The sequence below is a fragment of the Mustela lutreola genome, chromosome 15, assembly GCF_030435805.1.
Source record: "Mustela lutreola isolate mMusLut2 chromosome 15, mMusLut2.pri, whole genome shotgun sequence".
NCBI classification, from domain to species: Eukaryota; Metazoa; Chordata; class Mammalia; order Carnivora; family Mustelidae; genus Mustela; species Mustela lutreola.
The window spans coordinates 34,414,163-34,435,430 of NC_081304.1; the positions used below are offsets into that span (position 1 = coordinate 34,414,163).

The 21,268-nt window shown below is 34.0% G+C and overlaps 1 protein-coding gene across 1 annotated transcript in view; it reads left to right on the forward strand.

Annotated features, from left to right (window-relative positions):
* The window catches only part of BRIP1 (BRCA1 interacting helicase 1), a 182,789-nt gene that overhangs the window by 80,087 nt on the left and 81,434 nt on the right, over positions 1-21,268 (forward strand). The window contains exons 11-14 of the mRNA XM_059149018.1: positions 1,706-1,860; positions 4,308-4,473; positions 4,571-4,711; positions 8,903-9,064. Coding sequence (XP_059005001.1) covers positions 1,706-1,860; positions 4,308-4,473; positions 4,571-4,711; positions 8,903-9,064 — 624 coding nt within the window. The remainder of the gene's footprint in view (positions 1-1,705; positions 1,861-4,307; positions 4,474-4,570; positions 4,712-8,902; positions 9,065-21,268) is intronic.

The following is a 21,268-nucleotide window of genomic DNA, read 5'->3' on the forward strand; positions in this document are numbered from 1 at the left end:
TATCTTTCAGATTTGTCTATGGATTCTTAAATCTTCTATGTAATGATACTGTCTATAAGTAATGATTATTTTCTTTCTTCCCAACTCCATCACATTCTATTTATTTCTTTGTTGGCTTAAACTTCCAGTGCATTGTTTATCACAAGCAATGAAACAGGCATCCTGGTCTTATTGCTTTTTAAAAGAGACTAGGTTATTAGCGTTACATCATTTAGTAATATATCTACTGTATTTTTTTTAAGATTATATATTCATTTGAGAGAGAGATCACAAGTAGGCAGGGAGACAGGCAGAGAGAGGAGGGGAAGCAGGCTCCCTGCTGAGCAGAGAGCCCGATGCAGGACTCAATCCCAGGACCCCGAGAGCATGACCTGAGCCAAAGGCAGAAGCTTAACCCACTGAGCCACCCAGATGCCCCTACTGTATTGTTTTAAAATTCCTTATTTTAATTTTTTTACAGTTTGATTGAAATATAATTCACATGCCATAAAATATACCCTTTAAAATAGATAATTCAGTAGTTTTTAGTCACAAAACTATGCAACAGTCACTGCTATCTGACTTCAGAACATTAAAGCTTAAGAGCCACATGAAAACAAATGAGCCAGTTAGTATACATTTTGTATGTAGCATGTATTGTTTCCTTGAGTCATTTAAAAATTTTTTCTTGTCATGTAGTCATATTATTCTCATCATTGGTTTACTACCTGGAGGTAATTCAGGCATTTACATGTATATCAAATCTTTTAAGCTCTTCTTGAAGAAACTATTTGATACATTTTTATTTAGTCCTTTTTTACTGTTTTTTTTTTTCTGTGTTTGATTTGTTTTTATGTTTTTATTTATTTATTTATTTTTTAAAAAGATTTTATTTATTTATTCGACAGAGAGAGATCACAAGCAGGCAGAGAGGCAGGCAGAGAGAGAGAGGAGGAAGCAGGCTCCCTGCTGAGCAGAGAGTCCGATGCGGGGCTCGATCCCAGGACCCTGAGATCATGACCCGAGCCGAAGGCTGCGGCTTAACCCACTGAGCCACCCAGGCACCCCTGTTTTTATGTTTTTAAAAGTAAATTCTATGCTCAGCATAGGACTCAAACTCACAACCTTGAGATCAAAAGTTGCATGATAAACTAAGTGAGCCAGCCAGGCATGCCTAGTTCATTACTTTTGAAGGGCACTAAATAATATACTGATTGCCTAAAGAAGTAATGAAGCTCCTAAATGTATTACTTACTGTTAAAGTGTCTTTGACTTTGAAGAGAATTTGGGAATAGATGGCAATCTATTTATCTATCTATTATTTTTAACAAGTGATAATTTATTAAAAAGGTTGATTTAAGCATAAACACTTAAAAAAAGTAAGTTAAAAGTAAATGTTATATAAGAAAGCACATATAATTATGGGTTAGCCATAATATATATAATCACAATTTTGTTAAAAATAAATATGACTTAATAAAAAGTTATGATATAACTATATTGATGAGAATGTACAAGTAAAATGTATGTTTGGTGGTATAGAGACTTAAAGAGGTACTTTTGTATAGAGTGCCAATTGAGGGAATACGTGGGAACTTAAAACATACTGTTTTGCATGTTTGCCTAAAATTTCAATGTATACTTCATTTGAGTTTTATGGTTTTCAGAAGTTTGTTTTCCTCTTCCCATTTCCTGCAATGTACTTAATAATGGTAATTTTTTATAGGGACATTTTTCTGCTGTCCTTCAAAAAGAAGAAAAAGTCTTACCAATTCATGGTAAAGAGGAGGCAAGAGTAGTACCGATTATTAGTGCATCAACTCAAATAATGCTCAAAGGACTTTTTATGGTGTTTGACTATCTTTTTAGGCAAAATAGCAGGTTAGTAAATATATATGACTTGTATTTTCCCTTCTAAAAATATTAGTTTTATTGGGTGCCAACATGTGTTTAGGTTGTGTGAGTACCTAGGTTCATTGTAAAGAAGTGGTATAAATATTGTTCTTATTTGTTGGTACAGACTTTGATCAATTGAAATTAGTTTTTATAGATAAAAATGAGTATTGAAATAAAAAAGTAGGTAATATTTTAAATACATTTTTTAGTTAATGCAGTATTAAATTTATAATTGTGCATGACTGAACTTAAATATTTAAGTTTTAAGGATAGTTTTAAATACATTTCTTCAGTGTCAGAAAGTCTCTTATTGTGTAAAGCCTCTATTTCTCCTCACTCAATCCTTCATTGAATTATAGTACTATCTGGTTCCAATTTTTTATGGTAAAATATACATAACATAAAATTTACTATTGTGACAATTTTAAGTGTACATTTTAGCAGCATTAGGTGTATTCACATGGTTGTGCAACCATCACCACGATCCATTCCCAGAACTTTATCAGGAACTCTATACCCATGAAATAATGTTTCCCATTTCCCTCTTCCCACAATCTCTGGTAACCTCTCTTCTTTTCTCTCCATGGATATGCCCCTTTTAGGTATCTCCTACAAAGTGGAATCATATAATTGTTCTTTTGCATCTGGCTTATTTAACTTAGTATAATGTTTTTAAGATTCATCCACGTTGTAATATATATCAGAATGCCGTTCCTTCTTATGGCTGTATATTGTCAGATTCCATTGTATGTATATACCATAGTTTGTTTATCCCTTGTTATGTTGATGGGCATTTGGATTATTTTCACCTTTTGTCTATTGTGAATAATGGTATAGTGAATATTGATGTACAAGTATGTTTGAGTCCCTGCTTTCAATTTTTCCAGGTAAATACCTAGCAGTGGAATTTCAGGATCATATGATAATTCTGTTTAACTTTTTGAGGAATCAGCATACTATTTTCTATAGCAACTGGACATTTAGATTCCCATACTATGCACAGCATTTCTAATTGCTTGACATACTTGTCAAATAAACTTCTTGTTTCTGGCTTTTGGAATAATAGCCATCCTAATAGGTATAAAGTAGTAGCTTTTAGTTTTGATTTACTCTACCCTCTACTAATGGCTAATGTTGTTGAGCATCTTTTCATATTCTTATTGTCCATTTACCTGTCTTCACTAGAATAATGTCTATTCATGTACTATGCCCATTTTTGAATTGGGTTGTTTTTTGTTGTTGATGAGTAGTAAAAGTTACCTGTATATTCTACATATTAATCCATATCAGATATGTTTTACACATATATTCCATTCTGTGTGTCCTTAGATGCACAAACGTTTTTTAATTTTGATGAAGTCCAGTTTATTTTTTCTTTTGTTGCTTGTGCTTTTGGTATATATGGCCAAATCTGGTATCATTAAGATTCTCCCCTATGTTCTCTTCTTCTTCTTCTTCTTCTTTTTTTTTTTTTAAGATTTTATTTATTTATTTGACAGAGAGAGTGAGAGAGCACAAGCAGGGGAGCAGCAGAGGGAGAGAGAGAAGCAGGCTCCCCGCTGATAAGGGGCTCAATCCCAGGACACTGGGATCATGAACTGAGAAGAAGGCAGATGCTTAATTGACTGAGCCACCCACGCACACCACCCCCCATGTTTTCTTCTAAATGTTTTATAGTTTTTAGCTCCCAGTACTTTTATAAAATTCTCTCCAAGGATTGTAGGGTCCCTGACTTGAACTTTGAGATCTGATGTCTCTTAACAGTCACTATTATTGTGAAGGCATGGTAGAAAAAACTGTATTTTAATCTGTTTAAGCTGAAGTGTGCATAGCCTTTTCTTGAAAGAAATATTAAGTTGGATGGGATCACAGAGATCAATACCTTCATTAAAGGTTAATGAAGACTGAAACCCATATTATAAAGGAACTTAAAATTTATAACTTGTTTCCTAAACTTTTAAAACTTTGAGTAAAAATTCTTTCAATGTTCTCATGTAATGAAAAAGTAATAAAGTGTAATCCACTGTTTAGTTTCTTTAAGGATAACTGTTATCTATTTCGTGACTGATAATGTAACACAGAGTGCAAAGAGCTCTAGACTAGGATTTCGGAGACCTGGATTTTAATTCTGGTTTTCCCTTGATTTATGTATTGTTTGAACATGGGGGTGGTAAATGCTAAGGGATGGATGTTTAGATAATATCTAAGCTCTAAGAGGAAGTGGACTGTAAGTTTTAATGGCTCATTTTCTATCAGAATTACTGAATTTAATTAGCGGTGGAGTTGTTGGTGGGGAAGGTGTTATCTTTGAGTGGGAAAATACCAGGACTTTCAATTTGGTTTTAATTCAGTCAGTTTTTATATTTATGTAGCTGGGACATTATGTGTTTCATAAAGTTTTGCCATCTAATTACCATTTTATTTTCATCCAGATTTGCAGATGATTATAAAGTTGCTATTCAACAGACTTATTCTTGGATAAATCAGATTGATACTTCAGATAAAAATGGATTCTTTGCTCTGGCAAAAAATAAGAAACGTTCAAGACAGAAAACTGCAATTCATGTGCTAAACTTTTGGTGCTTAAATCCAGCTGTGGTAAGCCTATCATGTTGTAAATGAAAATTCTCTCATTTTGCTCAATGTTTTACACTTGTAAAGATGATTTTATGTATCTAATATTGTTTCTTTTTAGGCCTTTTCAGATATTAATGGCAAAGTTTGGACAATTGTTTTGACATCTGGGACATTATCACCAATGAAATCCTTTTCTTCGGAACTTGGTGTTACATTTACTATCCAGCTAGAGGCCAATCATGTCATTAATAACTCACAGGTTAGTATGTTTTTTGAAGCCTCTTGGTCTTTTTGCTGCAATATAATTTTATATAAAGAAAATTAGAAGGTACCTGAAATACTAACATAACCTGATAGAACAAAAGAAAAATCTATCAGCTATTTGATAATGCCAACAGAAGGAAATATTGATAAATAGCTTTCCTTCAGTTCAGTGATTAAAAATAGACACTTTTGATGGAAAGATTATATTGCAGTTTCTTCATTTAAGTATGCTTTAGGTTTTTAAAAATGAGAATTAAAACAAAAAAATTTAATGTGTTTGCCATAGTTCCTATTGCATAATTATTTGTTCATGTGTTTCTTTTTTCCAACAGACAGTGGTATATCCTTATTCTTTTTATGTCCCCAGTCCTCCAGTGCACCTAGATTAATACCGAACAATAGTGTTTGGCGCATATATATATATATATATATGGCAAGTACTCAGCATATGTTTGAATATCTGAAATGAATTAAAAGTACTCTCATGAGTCCTATAACTTAAGATTTTAATGTTTTATAACAATACCATGTAAATGTGATTTAATTTCCTAGGAACATATGAATTGTTATTTGTCAATCTACCTTCTGCTTCTTCTTATGAAGTAATTTTATGATGCTACATACTTAGCATCTGCGCACCTAACACATTTCTAGTTCTTTATAAAGTTGTTGTTTTTTTTTTCTTTTTAAAAATTTTACTTATTTATTGGAGAGGGAAAGAGCATGAGTGGGGGAAGGGGGAGAGCACAGAGCCTGATGCTGGGCTTGATTCCAGGACCCTGAGGTCATGACTTGAGCTGAAGTCAGATGCTCAACTGACTGAGCCACCCAGATGTCCCATAAAGCTGTTGTTTTCAACCAAGGTGTATGTGTAGGGACATTTTTAGTTTTCACAATTACTTGTGAGGAACTAATAATATTTAGTAGGTTGGAACCTTGAATGTTAAGCTCCTATATAACCAAGAATTGTGCTTTCTGTAGTGACAGACTGCTCCTGTTTAGAGACATTGCTACAAACAATAGTGAAGAAAAAATATATGTTCCACATTTTTTTTTCCACATCCTCAACAACATTTATTTCTTATCTTTTTATTTGCCATTCGGAGTGGTGCAAGATATATCTCATTGCACATTGTTGTTGTTGTTGTTGTTTTCCTTTTGAAGGCGTGTGTGTGTGTGTGTGTATACACACTTTTAAGTTCCACATTTTTTTTTAAAGATTTTATTAATTTATTTGGCAGACAGAGATCACAAGTAGGCAGAGAGGCAGGCAGAGAGAGAGGAAGGGAAGCAGACTCCCTGCTGAGCAGAGAGCCCGATGCGGGGGCTTGATTCCAGGACCCTGAGATCATGACCTGAGCCAAAGGCAGAGGCTTTAACCCACTGAGCCACCCAGGTGCCCCACGTTCCACAGTTTTAAAAGATTTTTTTTTTAAATTCCAGTTAATAAGCAGTGTTATATTAGTTTCAGGTGTACAATTTAGTGATTCAGCTCTTACATAGAATACCCAGTGCTCATAACAAGTGCTCTCTATGTTCTGTAGTTTTAAGTTGCCTTTTTTAGAGGTCCAAATAAATATGGGAAGTCATTAATAAAATGAACATATATTTTCTCATAAGACTATTGTTATAGGCTTTATGTTCCCAATCTAGTACACAAAAGCACATTTAACCTATTATGTCAAGGGGTCATAATAAGAAAAATGCTAATTATTCAGTTGAATTCTATTATAATATTTCCCCCAACTTTAAAAATTTGTATTTTATTGTGAAGTGTGTTGTTATCTTTTTAATATCTGTGAGTTCTGCCGTCATGTTCTCCTTATTCCCTACCTGATATTGTCAATTTGTATTTTCTGGTTTTACTTTTTTTAAAAAATCAGTGTCAGTTTGAGTTTATCACTTTTATTAATCTTTTTAAAGAATAAACTCTTAGCTTTTTTGATTTTTTCTATTTTATTTTATTTTTAAAGATTTTATTTATTCACTTGACAGACAGAGATCACAAGTAGGCAGAGAGGCAGGCAGAGAGGAGGAAGCAGGCTCCCCACTTGAGCAGAGAGCCCGACATGGGGCTCAATCCCAGGACCCTGAGATCATGACCTGAGCTGAAGGCAGAAGCTTTAACCCACTGAGCCACGCAGGCGCCTCGAGTTCTTCTATTTTAAAATATATCTTTATTTTATTTTATTTTTATTTTTTTTTTAGAGAGGGCAGGAAGGAGCAGAGGGAGAGGAAGAGAATCCCAGGCAGGCCTCATACCCAATGCGTCCTATGTGGGGCTTGCCTTGGGGATTCTTTCCCTTTTACTCTCTCTGCCTCTCTGCCTCTCTCTCTCTCTCTCCCCCTCTCCCTGCCTCACAAATAAATAAATAAATAAATAAATCGTTAATTAAAGAACAAGTATATAATCCTACAAAGCCACAATACCATGATCATACCCAAGAAATGTAATATTGGTGCAATAGTGTCCATATTTATATTTCTTGAGTTATTTCCAAAATGTATTTATACTTTATTTTTATTCTTGATCCAGGATCCAATTGAGTATTACATTTTACACTTGACTTTAATATCTCTAGTCTTTAAAACTGTTTTTGGACTTTTTTTATCTTTGTTTATCTTTCATGACATTTTTATAGAATTCAAGTTAGCAGTTATCTTGAGGAATGTCTTATAATCTGGATTTGAAGATTTTATTTTTTATTTGAAGATTTTTTTTTTTCATGTGCTAAACTTTTGGTGCTTAAATCCAGCATAAGTAGGCAGAGTGGCAGGCAGAGGGAGAGGGAGAAGCAGGATCCCCCCTGAGCAGGGAGGCCCGATGTGGGGCTCTATCCCAGGACTCTGGGATCATGACCTGAGCCAAAGGCAGAAGCTTAACTTACTGAGCCACCCAGGCACCCCTTTTATAATCTGGATGTTATGATCGTTTCTCCTTGATAAGATTCAGGTTAGGGGCTCCTGAGTGGTTCAATCATTAAGCATCTGCCCTCTGCTCAGGTCACAGTTAGGCTCTCTGCTCTGGAGCCTGCTTCTCCCTTTCCCTCTGCCTGCTGCTCCCCCTGCTGTGCTTTCTCTCTGTGGTCAAATAAATAAAATAAAATCTTAAAAAAAAAAAAAAAGATTCAAGTTAAGCAGTTTGGTATCATTAGTATATAGGTGATATTGTTACTTCCCCTTGCCTCATGTCAAGAAACAGTATCAGTTTGTCTTATTACAAGTTAATCATTTAGTTAAAAGTTGGTTAAACTGGTGTCCCTCAGATGTCACCCTGCAAAATATACCTCAGTCTTATACATCATTTGAAAATATAGGACTATTACATTTTTCAACAATCTGAAGCCTTTATTGTCTTTAGATTACTAATAAGTTTTTTCTTTTTCTTAGTCAAATTAAGTATACAAAAGCTAGGTCTATATGAACGTAGAACAATTGCAAATAACTAAAATTTGGTGGGTCTGATATTTTAAGACTATAGATCTTTGGGGCGCCTGGGTGGCTCAGTGGGTTAGGCCGCTGCCTTCGGCTCAGGTCATGATCTCAGGGTCCTGGGATCGAGTCCCGCATCGGGCTCTCTGCTCAGCAGGGAGCCTGCTTCCTTCTCTCTCTCTCTCTGCCTGCCTCTCAGTGTACTTGTAATTTCTCTCTGTCAAATAAATAAATAAAATCTTTAAAAAAAAAAAAAAAAAAAAAAAAGACTATAGATCTTTGAGCATCAATGAGTTTATAAATTTGTTAAGTATATTAATACTGAATGTACGTAGCTCTTGTCATAGTTGAGTCTTAGAGGTTTACCTACAGCAGATTGTACATCTTGTAAGAGTTTAGAATCATTTCTGATTTACTCATTTCATTTGTTCACATCCCACAAAATTTTCTTACATGCTTAGTTTTGTAAAGCTATTGAGGAAGTGGATAAGTGAAAGTTTTTGCTTTTATTGTAAGTGGTAAGTGGTCTGCTTAAAGTAAAATTTCTATAAATTATATATAAATTATATATATATATATTTATATATATATATAAATAATTAATGGTAATTGAAAAACAGCAACATTTTAAAAATAAATTTCCTCTAAACTTGTTGCTTGATTTTCTTTTGACATACATAAAATTAAAGCTCTCAACTAAATGCTAATTTACGTAGTTTAGGCATGACCCTAATATGACATATTTATATTCTAGGTTTGGGTGGGCACCATTGGGTCGGGCCCCAAGGGTCGGAATCTCTGTGCTACCTTCCAGCACACAGAAACATTTGAGTTCCAGGATGAAGTGGGAGAACTTTTGTTATCTGTGTGTCATACTGTGCACCAAGGAATTTTGTGTTTCTTGCCATCTTACAAGGTAAGGCAACATTTATTTTTTCTTTTGCCTTTAAAAAATCACATGGAATTACCATGATAAGCTTTCAGAGTTCAGAAGCAACAGAAGAATTAGTTTTCTAAGCATCATATATAATTTTACTTATTTATTAAGATATTGCTTGCTCAATCACTGTTTTACTTGAAATTCTAAGATTAAAAGTCTTCAAGCAAGGTTAGTTGTATAAGGACAGTTCATGTGTACATTATTTTTATTTTAGGGACAGCTTGATTTTTTCATAGCTTAAGGAAAGCATTCTTCACTTTCATAAATTATACTTTTTTTTTTAAGATTTTATTTATTTATTTGACAGAGAGAGATCACAGGTAGGCAGAGGCAGGCAGAGAGAGAGGAAGGGAAGCAGACTCCCCAGTGAGCAGAGAACCCGATGCAGGGCTTGATCTCAGGACCCTAGGACCACGACCCGAGCTGAAGGCTTTAACCCACTGTGCCATCCAGGCACCCCATAAATGATACTTTTGAATGTTTCATTAATCTGAATCTAAAGTCAGACTTCCTTTGTTACTCATGTTTTTTACTTCATGTATTTGGCTAGATATTTTTCTAGCTTTTAAAGTCATTCTGATTTTTAATAATATTTTCTTGTGTAAAATTTAGTTCTATAGTGTATTTTAGTCCTAATATTCAAAGCATTAAAACCACATATAATTCCTGAGAGTAAAAGACTTTATCAAGTGACCCTTAAAGATGGTGATATTAGGAGTATGGCCTGAGGGAGGTACTTAAGCCATGAGGTCAGAATTCTTATGAATAGGATTAATATTTATAAAAGAGGATCTGAGAGAAACCTTGTCCCTTCCACCATGTGAGGACATAGAGAACAGGTGCCAGCTATTAACCAGGAAGTGGGCCCTCACCAAATTTGACGCTGGTGCCTTGATCTTGGATTTTCCAGCCTCTAGGACTGTACATGATAAATTTCTTATGTTTAAAAGCTATCCACCTTAAGGTATTTTGTTATAGCAGCCTGAAGGAGACTAAGACACATACTTTGTTAAACAGAGACAGTAAATTAGTCTTCCTGTAGATAAATTGAAGGAATTGCTTTCAGAAGAAATTGAATCAAATAGGGTTTTTTTTTTTTTACAAGAACGTCCAAAAATAAAGTGGATATAAACATCTTCAAAATTCTTAATAGAAAGCAATGTTTATCCCAGAGTCTGAACATTTATTACACCAAACGGCTATGTTAAGGAAAGCTAAAAAGCTTTGGAACTAGAGAAGAGTAAAATCTCGGTAACAATCCCAGAAAGTGAGCCAGAAATGCCCAGTTGAATAAATGAAAGATTTCATATTCTAGGCTTCAAAGGCATTGTAAGAATGATTCTTTATATGCTAGGAGGTAGTTTGGTATCTTTTGTTTGTTTGTTTCTATTTTTTGTGTATATAGAGGAAAACCAAATCTGATATAAAGTTATTAAAATTGACAATAATATAATTGCCATTGAAAAAGGTACAGTGAAAAAACAGACTGTTGAATAATGAACTATATCTTTTAGTATCTTTTATTATTTTCTCAAATAATAAAATTTTCATTAGCCAATTTCAATAGTTTAAAAATATATTCTAATTCTTAATATATTTAGGTGAAATATATCACTTGGTAGGAGAAAAGTAACTACTCTAAATATAAAAGTAATGTTACCTCCTAAATTTAATTTTTGGAATAGATTTAGCACAGTATTAATTTTATAGTTTCTGAAATTGAGGATTATTGGATGACTACAGAGCCTAACATTTAAGTATACTTTTTAGCAGATTTATCAATTGGCTTAACAAATTGATTATTTTTCTGCTTCTACCTTTTCAACAAAAAACGATGGGAAGATACAGAAAATAAGCTTTCAAAAAGTATTTTGTTTTGGTTTTAGTTTGTTTCTTTTATTAATAGTGGGATTGATAGTTCTCTGGGGGTTTTGCTTATTTGTTTTCTAATTTATTATCCTTGTACCATATATATCTTTTTTATTGATTTGTATCAACTTTTAATAGATCACATGGATATTAATTCTCTATAAAACATATAAAAAATTCTCCAGTTTTTCATTTTTGAATTATTATAATTTCTTTATTTAAGCTTTAAAAGTTTAATTTGTTGCCCAAGTAATTCTTATACATAATTAAGTAATAAAAAAATGATTATAATGAAAAACAGCAGTCCCCTTCCTCACTTCTCACTTTTCAGTCCTACACCTCAGAGGCTTCTCAAATCTTTGACCTATTCCTCTAATATATTGTTATTTATTTTTTAAAAATTGTGGTGAAACATGCATAACATACAATATATCATTTTAACCGTTCTGTGAGTATACAGTTTAGTGCCGTTAAATATATTTGCAATTTATGCAACCATAAACACTGTTCGTTTCTACTACTTTTGCATCATCCTAAAAAGGAATTCTCTAACTATGAAATAGTAGCTCCTTAGATCCCCTCCCTGCAGTTCCTTGTAATCTCTATTCTACTTTCTGTCTGTAAGAATTTTTCTGTCATAGGTACCTCATGTAAATGGAATTATATAATATTTGCCCTTTTGTAACTGGCTTATTTCTCTTTAATATAATATTTTCAAGGTTTGTCCATGTTATAATATATATCAAGGTTTTATTTTTTATAGATGAATAATATTCCACTGTATGTACCACATTTTGTTTATCCATTCATTTCTCAATGGTGACTTGGGTTGTTTCCACCTTTTGGCTAATGTGAATAATGCTGCTATGAGCATTAGCATACAGATACCTGTTTGTGCCCTTGGCTTTCAATTCTTTGGGATATATACTTAGAAATGGTATTGCTGTATCATATGGTAATTCTGTATAACTTTTTGAGGAACCAACATGCTGTTTTCCACAGCAACTGTACAATTTTAGATTTAGAAAACAACACTGCATAAAGATTTCCATTTTTCCACATCCTTGCCAACATTTGTCGTCTTCTGTTTTTTTTGGTTCATAGCCATCTAATGGGTATGAAGTGGTATTTCCTTGTGGTTTTGATTTGCATCTCCCTAATGATTAGTGATGTTTGTTGTGTTTATTATCCATTTGTGTATCTTCTTTGGAGAAATGTCCATTCAAGTACTTTCCTCATATTTGAATCAGGTTTTTGTTGTTTCTGTTGTTGAGTTTTAGGGGTTCTTTATTCGTTCTATATATTAATGTCTTATCAGAGATATGCTTTATAAATATTATCGTCATTCTTTGTCTTTTCACTCTGTTGGTAGTGTTCTTTGATGAATAAAAGTTTTAAATTGTGAAATTTTGATCAAGTTTAATTGTCTGTTTTTCTTTTGTTATCTCAGCTTTTGGTGTCATAACCAAAAAATTATTGCTAAATCCAATATCATGAAGATTTCCCCCTATGTTTTCTCTAAGTGCTCAATACTTTAGCTGTTACATTTAGATATTTTAACCATTTTGAGGTAATTTTTTTAAAAGATTTTATTTATTTATGTATTTATTTTAGAGAGTGAGAGAACACAGGGAGGAGCAGATGCAGAGGGACAAGCAGACTCTGTGCTGAGTGTAGAGCCAGACATAGGGCTTGATCCCGCCATCCTGAGATCACCAACTGAGCTGAAACCAAGAGCTGGATGCTCAATTAACTGAGCCACCCAGGCACCACAAGATAATTTATATATATAATGTGAGCTACGGGTCCACTTCTTCTTCTTCTTTTTTTTTTGCATGTGGATACCGGGTTTTTCCAGCGACATTTGTTGAAAAGATTCTCTTTTCTCCATTGAAGTATCTTGGTATCCTTTTTGAGAACCCATTAACCACATATGCAAGGACTTAAGTGTGGACTTCCTATTCTTTTTCCTTGATCTATAAATCTATCCTCATGCCATTATTGTTTCAAATACTTCAACTTTGCAGTAAGTTTTAAAATCAGGAAGTGTAGATCCTCTAATATTATTCTTTTTCAAGATTGTTTTGGCTATTTGGAGTTCCTCAGGATTCCTAGTGCATTTTAGGATTGATATTTTTTCTTTTTCTGCGAAAGAATGCTGTTGGGATTTTGATAGGGGTTGCATTGAATCTATATTTTGTTTTGGTGGTATTACTAATAATATTATTAATTCTTCCAATCCATGGACATGGGGTGTCTTTCCATTTATTTATGTCTTCTTTAATTGTTTTCAGCAATGTTTAGTAGTTTCAGGGTGCAACTCTTTAACCTTGGTTAAATTTATTTCTGAGTATTTTTTTTATGCTGTTGCAAATGGATTGTTTCCTTAACTTCCTTTTCCAGTTGTTCATTGCTGCTGTATGGAAAGAGAACTGATTTTTCTGCATTGATTTTTGTATCCTGAAACTTGCCTGAATTCATTTGCTTTATATGCTTTATATTTGGTGGGTTTGGGGATGGGAAATCTTTCGCTTTCTATTTATAAGATCATATCTTCTGCAAACAGAGATCATTTTAGTTCTTCCTTTACAATTTGGATATCTTTTACAATTTGGATATCTTTTATTTCCTTTTTCTTTCCTGATTATTCTGCCTAGATCTTAAACTACTATGTTAAATAGAAGGGCTACAAACCGTCATCCCTGACTTGTTCTATTGAGTGTGATGTTAGCTGTGGGTTTTTCATATATTACTTTATAATGTTGAAATAGAGGCTGCCTTGATGTCTTAGGCATGTGGTTCTCTCAACCACATGGCAACTTCTTCAAAGCCAACAAGGGTGTCTCTTTTCAGAATAGCAATCATCTTTTAAGGATTTTACCTGATCAAGTCAGGTCCGCCCAGGTTAATCTTCCTTTTGATTAACTCAAAACTAGTTGAGGTGGATTTTAGTCACATCTGCAAAGTCCTTCTACCTTTGCTACATAATATAACCTAATCATGAAGTGAAATCTTCTTATTCACATTTATCTCACTCAGAGTGAAGGGGAGAAGTTTATACAGAGTGTGTACAGAGGGCAGAAGTCTTGGAAGCTATCTTAGACTTCTTCCTACACAGGGGTAAATCATCAGGGTAAGAAAAGAGTTAAGAAGAGCCATTAGGATCAGGATTTGCTTCTTTGGCATATGCAGAGAAGATTGAGTAAAGTAAAATGAGATTTGTGAAATGCAGTCAGGTAGCAAAGGCATCATGACTGGCACATAATAAGTTCTCCATAGATGCTTGTTCAGTGAACACATAAATGGATGGATATTAATTCTCCTTGGTCCAAGTCTTCCTTATTGTGTCTAAAATCTGAGATATTTTAGAACTACAGGCTAACATCTCTGATTTGTACCATAGATCAATACATTCTAATCCCTGCATATTTATTTCTGTATTGAGAAGGAACTTTTAATATTCTTTTTTTTTAAATTTTTTATTTTTTATAAACATATTTTTATCCCCAGGGGTACAGGTCTGTGAATCACCAGGTTTACACACTTCACAGCACTCACCAAAGCACATACCCTCCCCAGTGTCCATACCCTACCCCCCTTCTCCCAACCCCCTTCCCCCCAGCAACCCTCAGTTTGTTTTGTGAGATTAAGAGTCACTTATGGTTTGTCTCCCTCCCAATCCCATCTTGTTTCATTGATTCTTCTCCTACCCACTTAAGCCCCCATGTTGCATCACCACTTCCTCATATCAGGGAGATCATATGATAGTTGCCTTTCTCTGCTTGACTTATTTCGCTAAGCATGATACGCTCTAGTTCCATCCATGTTGTCGCAAATGGCAAGATTGCATTTCTTTTGATGGCTGCATAGTATTCCATTGTGTATATATACCACATCTTCTTGATCCACTCATCTGTTGATGGACATCTAGGTTCTTTCCATAGTCTGGCTATTGTGAACATTGCTGCTATAAACATTCGGGTGCACGTGCCCCTTTGGATCACTACGTTTGTATCTTTAGGGTAAATACCCAGTAGTGCAATTGCTGGGTCATAGGGCAGTTCTATTTTCAACATTTTGAGGAACCTCCATGCTGTTTTCCAGAGTGGCTGCACCAGCTTGCATTCCCACCAACAGTGTAGGAGGGTTCCCCTTTCTCCGCATCCTCGCCAGCATCTGTCATTTCCTGATTTGTTGATTTTAGCCATTCTGACTGGTGTGAGGTGATATCTCATTGTGGTTTTGATTTGTAATTCCCTGATGCCGAGTGATTTGGAGCACTTTTTCATGTGTCTGTTGGCCATCTGGATGTCTTCTTTGCAGAAATGTCTGTTCATGTCCTCTGCCCATTTCTTGATTGGATTATTTGTTAACTTTTAATATTCTTAATTAAATTTTTAAAAATACCAAAATTATTTACATTGAGAAACTTGTTTATATTACAGTTAAGATCTTTCTGGGAAATTTAGTAATGTTATTCACATTTATTTTTATCTACTGGATCCACTGAGGAAATAATTACTGAATGTGTACTTCATGCCAAGGACTGCAAAGCCCTGTTGAAGATTCAGAGATGAACAAGAGCTATCGTTCTTTTATCCCTTCCAGATGATTTCAGTTTTGGTAGCAGTATCAAATATGTTATGTACAAATCTCTATGGTATTTGACAAAATCTTTAATCATTTAGAAGATAAAAGTGATAAGGAATTAAGAGCAAGAAAAAACCACATTTGATTGAATGAATCAGTGATGCTTTTCTAGAGGAGATGCTACTTCAGTGGGTGTTAAAAAAAGGTGGGTAGATTTGCAGTGGTGGATATGGTAGTGGAGATCGTATTTTAGACTGAGGGGATCATATTAGCAAAGTCATAGAAAAAGGTTTTTTTAGTTTTATGTTTTTAATTTCTTTCTATAGAAAATATTTTTATAATCATGAGTTCAGGTTACCTGTGTGAAAGAACTTTAGCTTAATGACTAAAGAACTAAAGAACTCAGTTTAGTGACTGAGCTACCAGTCACCCCGGTCTTTCTCATTTTTAAGCTATATTGCATTTAGTCTGAAGGAGAAACCAAATTATTCCATTTAAACTTTTTTTTTTCCTTGTTTAGATGCTTGAAGTTTCTATAGATTATGGATTTGCCTTATTTTAAGTAATCAACTGAGCTTTTTTAAAGAACATTTCTTCCACAATGTTAAGTAGAAAGAATCTTCATGGTGTTGAGGCCTTTGGGGTTCTTTGAGGTTAGGTGTAATTCTTAAGAATTTTTTGTTTTGGAGTGCCTGGGTGGCTAAGTTAGTTAAGTGTCTGCCTTCGGCTCAGGTCATAATCTTAGTGTCCTGGGACTGAGTCCTACTTCCAGCTCCCTGCTCAGCCGGGAGTCTGGTTCTCCCTGTCTTCTGCTCATTTTCTCTCTCTCTCTCTCTCAAAAATAAATAAAATCTTTACTAAAAAATAAAAATTTCTCTTTTTAATTAAACAATATTCATTCTTTTGTTCATTCTTTCGTCGATTTTTTTTTTTTTTTTACTTAACAAACATTTATTGGGCACATACTATATTCTGAGTAGACAACTCAAATTACTTGGCCAAGGTCATATGTTTAATTAATGAAAGCACGTGCCTTAGGACTCTTGATTTTCTGGCCCAGTTCTATCTTCATAATAGCTAGCATTCTAGAGTTTGATATATGATATATAGTTGATCTGATAATTATTAATTTGGTCTGTTTTTATTTAGAATAATATACAGGTTTATATGAATACCTATATATTTGTATATCAGTATTTATATTTGCTTTTCACATTTAGCTTTGTTTGTGAGGTAAACTATTATCCTTGGAAGGTAGACATAAGAGCTACTAGGAAGAGGTATGCTGAAAAGTGGCTTCTAATGAGTTAGTGATCAAATGTTCTGAAAAATAGGAGATCATTTGGAAAGTAGCTACTTAAATAACCAGCTTTTTGCTTTATTTGTGTGTGTGTGTGTGTGTGTGTGCATGCAAATAGTCATTCATGCCATTTCTCTATAAGTAATATGTGTGTGTTTGTGTCATATCTGGCTTCAAAGGACCTTTATAAAAATATATCGATTATAATTTTTTAAGTGAAACATCTAGGGAGAATAAGAGCAGGGAAGTTAAGTTTAATTAGAGTCAGGATAGCTGGATAGATTTCTAGCTCAAAGAGGCAAGGGTCAAGCAGTAAATCTAGAAGTTGCATTCAAACTGCTCGTGTATCCCCCACTTTCTAACTTTGATTCTAAACTATATTTTCCATGGCTGAGAGCATAGATATAGAAAGCATTTTGGTGAAATGACAGGCAAATTGGTTAAGTTTAACTCATGATTAATTTACTTTACAATATCCATATTAAAGCAATTTATTTGAATTTAATATGAGATAGAAAAACTTGGAGGCCCCAGGCATTTGTCTTCGTTACAATCTTTAATATCCATCTATAGTCAATCTTCGTAATAATAACCAATGGATTTTTCTTTTTGGCTGACAGTTTCAGATTGGCAGCTTTTGAATTTAGATGATTTGGGTGTTGACAGGTAGGAATCGCCTTGATGCAATGGTAGCCTCCAAATATTGCCTATTAGGCAGGCTCTCCCAATGGTAATAGGACAGAGAAGCTTACAGCCCACATTAAAATAATTAAATCACATAGTTTATTAAATAAATTTAAAACCACAACAAGAAGCAAGGGGATAGAGTTGAGGGTTAGTTAATACATTTAGGATAGAGTACAAATGGGGCACCTGGGTGGCTCGGATTGTTAAGCATCTGCCTTTGGCTTAGGTCATAATACCAGGGTCTTGGGACCAAGTCCTGCATCAGGCTCTCTGCTCAGTGCAGAGTCTGCTTCTCCCTTTGCCTCTCATGAATAAATAAATAAAATCTTAGAAAAAAAAAAAAGTGAGAATACAAGTGTTTGGAAGGACTACATTACCTAAATCCTGGGTTATATAGTGTTTGTATGTCTCTGCTGTTTCAGTTTTCCTTACAGATGGCATGGTTACAAAGACTAAAAATGAGGTTTGAGTAAGGTGCCATAATAATGGAAAGTGCTCAAAGCTAATGCTCACGCTTATTTTATTAGGGAAAGTAGGGGTGGAGTACACTTTACCATAGTTGTAGTCACCAATCAGCCTGCTGGGCAACCATGTATACATTTACTTTTCTTGGGCAGAAGATATGTGGGGCCAGGATGGGTGTCAAGAATGGATGGCTGAATTAAGCGTTCTTGAATACTGAGTGTTTCATATGCCTCAGATATATTTAATATATTTTGAATATTTAGTGTCTACTTGATCCATCCTTCCCTTTCCATCTGTTTTCATATACATATGCTATGCTTATTTGTTTAATGTGTTTTATGGGTTTCCAGCTTCTATCTAGGGCTTGAACATCTTGTGAATTTCGCCCATCCATTTGGTTTCTTGCTTTTTGTATTAGAGTTGAATATTCTCAAGTAATACAACAAATGCAAACTATAGATGTGACTTTTTTCAGTCTCTTGATTTCAATTTTAAGGTGCCAGATACCCAAGGGTTACTATATTTTAAAACTCTTTTGAAAGACATGGCAGTTTCTACAGGACATGGTGAATGAATGGTTAGAATTCATATCAGTGCATTGGTATTTGCTTTGGAACAAAGGGCTATTTCTGAATTTTTTGAGGTAAAATTTGCCTCACTTGCCCGGGTTAGATTAACATTAGCTTAAAGATGGTATAACTAGAAAGTCATGGTATCATGACAGATTTTGATGTGAAAAATATCAAGGAAAAGATTGAACAGATAGAGCAGCTCAATGTAGCAAAGTTTGTACGTCATATAATCTTTTTCTTTCTTTTTAATAGATTTTATTTTTTTAAAGTAGTTCACAGCAAAACTGAGTGGAGAGTGCAGAGAACTCCTATTTCCACACTTGCATAGCCTCCAATGTTATTAACATCCCTCAGCAGTGTGGTACATTTATCATACTTGATGAATTTATATTGACATTCATGCAAAGTTCATAGTGTATATTAGTGTGTTCTTGGTATTATACATTTTATGAGTTTTTATAAATATATAATATGTATCTACTATTATAATATGCGTAGTAGTTTCATTGCCTTAAAAATCCTTTGTTCCACCTGTTCATTCCTCCCTCCCTCAATCCTTAGCAACCACTGATCTCTTTGTCTTTATACTTTTGCCTTTTCAAGACTGTTCTATAGTTGGATTCATTCATACATAATATGTAGCCTATTTCACTTACTAATATGCATTTAAGTTTCCTCCATGTCTTCGCATGCCTTGCTACCTCATTTCATTTTGGCATTTAATACTATTTATTGCCTGGATGTACCAGTTTATTTATCCATTTACCTATTGAAGGACATCTTGGTTGCTTTCATGTTTTTGGCAATTATGAAGAAAGCTGCTGTAAACATCAGTGTGCAGGTATTTGTATGCATAAATACCAAGGAGTACAATTGCTAAATTATATTTACTTTTGTAAGAAATGATCAGATTATCTTTCAAAGTGGCTGTACCATTTCTTGTTCACACCATACCCTTGTCTGCATTTGGTGTTGTCAGTGTTTTGGATTTTGGCCATTCTTACAGGAGTGTAGTGGTATCTTGTTTTGATGTGTCCTAAGATGTGAGTGTCTTTTCATAAGTTTATTGGCCATCTGTATTTTTTCTTTGGTGAAATGATTGTTCCAGTCTTTGACCCATTTTTTTTTTTTAAAGATTTCATTTATTTATTTGACAGACAGAGATCACAAGTAGGCAGAGAGGCAGGCAGAGAGAGAGAGAGAGAGAGAGAGAGAAGCAGGCTTCCTGCGGAGCAGGGAGCCCGATGCGGGGCTCGATCCCAGGACCCTGAGATCATGACCCGAGCCGAAGGCAGCAGCCCAAACCACTGAGCCACCCAGGCGCCCCTGACCCATTTTTTAAATTGGGTTATTTTCATATTACTGAATTTTACTAGTTCTTTGTGTGTTTTGGATGGTAGTCATTTATCAGTTGTGTCTTTTGCAAATATTTTCTTCCACTTTGTGGCTGTCTTCACATTCATTTATTAAATGTTATAATATTTCCACTATCAGTCTTAGTTTGATCCTCTCTCTAAACTCAGTTATCATTAAGTGGCCTTTCTCCCTCTAGTCTTTCATTCATCAGTTTTTCTCCAAACTGATCATGTTACTCTCTTGTTTAACCCTCAGTATACCAACAAAAGTAGTTACATCTTTTTTATTTATTATTATTATTATTACATTTAGTTTAAAATATTATTACTACTTTTGGTTTTGGTGGGAGCTTTAGTACAGCTATATTTAAGACAATTCACAGTATGTATTTGTGTCTGTTATAGTTTTATATAGTGAGAACGAGGTCAACTTCATATATTTATCTGGTTTTTTTTCTTCTGCAGATTATACACAAGGGAAGGAGGCTTCTTAGTTTTATACCCACTTTTCTGGATGTGCTCTCCTTTGATGTTTCATATATACATATAAGTCATTGTAGGAATAATTTATAGAAGAATAAAGGAATAGTTAAAAATTATTAGGGACTTTAACAAGAGTATAGACATAAAAAAATCTCTTTGTTACAAATAAATTTTGGTGTACAAATACAATGTCATATGTCTTTTCAGAACAATGAGATGGGAAGGGACGGTCAGTGTTGTCACAAAATATTGTATGATGAAGTCCTTCCTGCTGAGTAATTAACTTGTTGAGAATACCATGATTCCTTCTTGTCCTCAGATATATGTTGACCACTCATTAATTCTTGAATTTGAGAACTTTTATCTAGGATATTGTTATCTGAAGAGTCAAAGAGATTTAACTTACACCATCCAACTTCATCATTGTCAATATAGTTGTAGTGCTGCTCTCTGTCTCTTCATTTATCTTTTACTCATCTAGTAATTATGAAACATCTTCCTTTGTTAATTTCTTTCTTTTTGCCATTTTGGGCAGAAAATGAAAATTTTTTGGTTCTCAGCAGTGTTCAATAAAAGCTAAAAACAGACTATGAATATGGTCCTCAATTTTCCTTTATACCTTCGGAAAAGATGATATAATACTTTGAGCAACACAGTAAGAAAAAAGAATGACAGTTTATTTATTATTACATCATCCTACATAATGCCATCATTAATCTATTTTCTTATTCTAGTTTTTTTAACATTACTAGGAATAATTGGCGAGTAATAATGGGTAGTGATGGGTAATTTGCAGGATAATGAAATAGCTGAATGTTTCAAGATGTAGGAAAAATAATATCAGTAAGATCCCGTAATA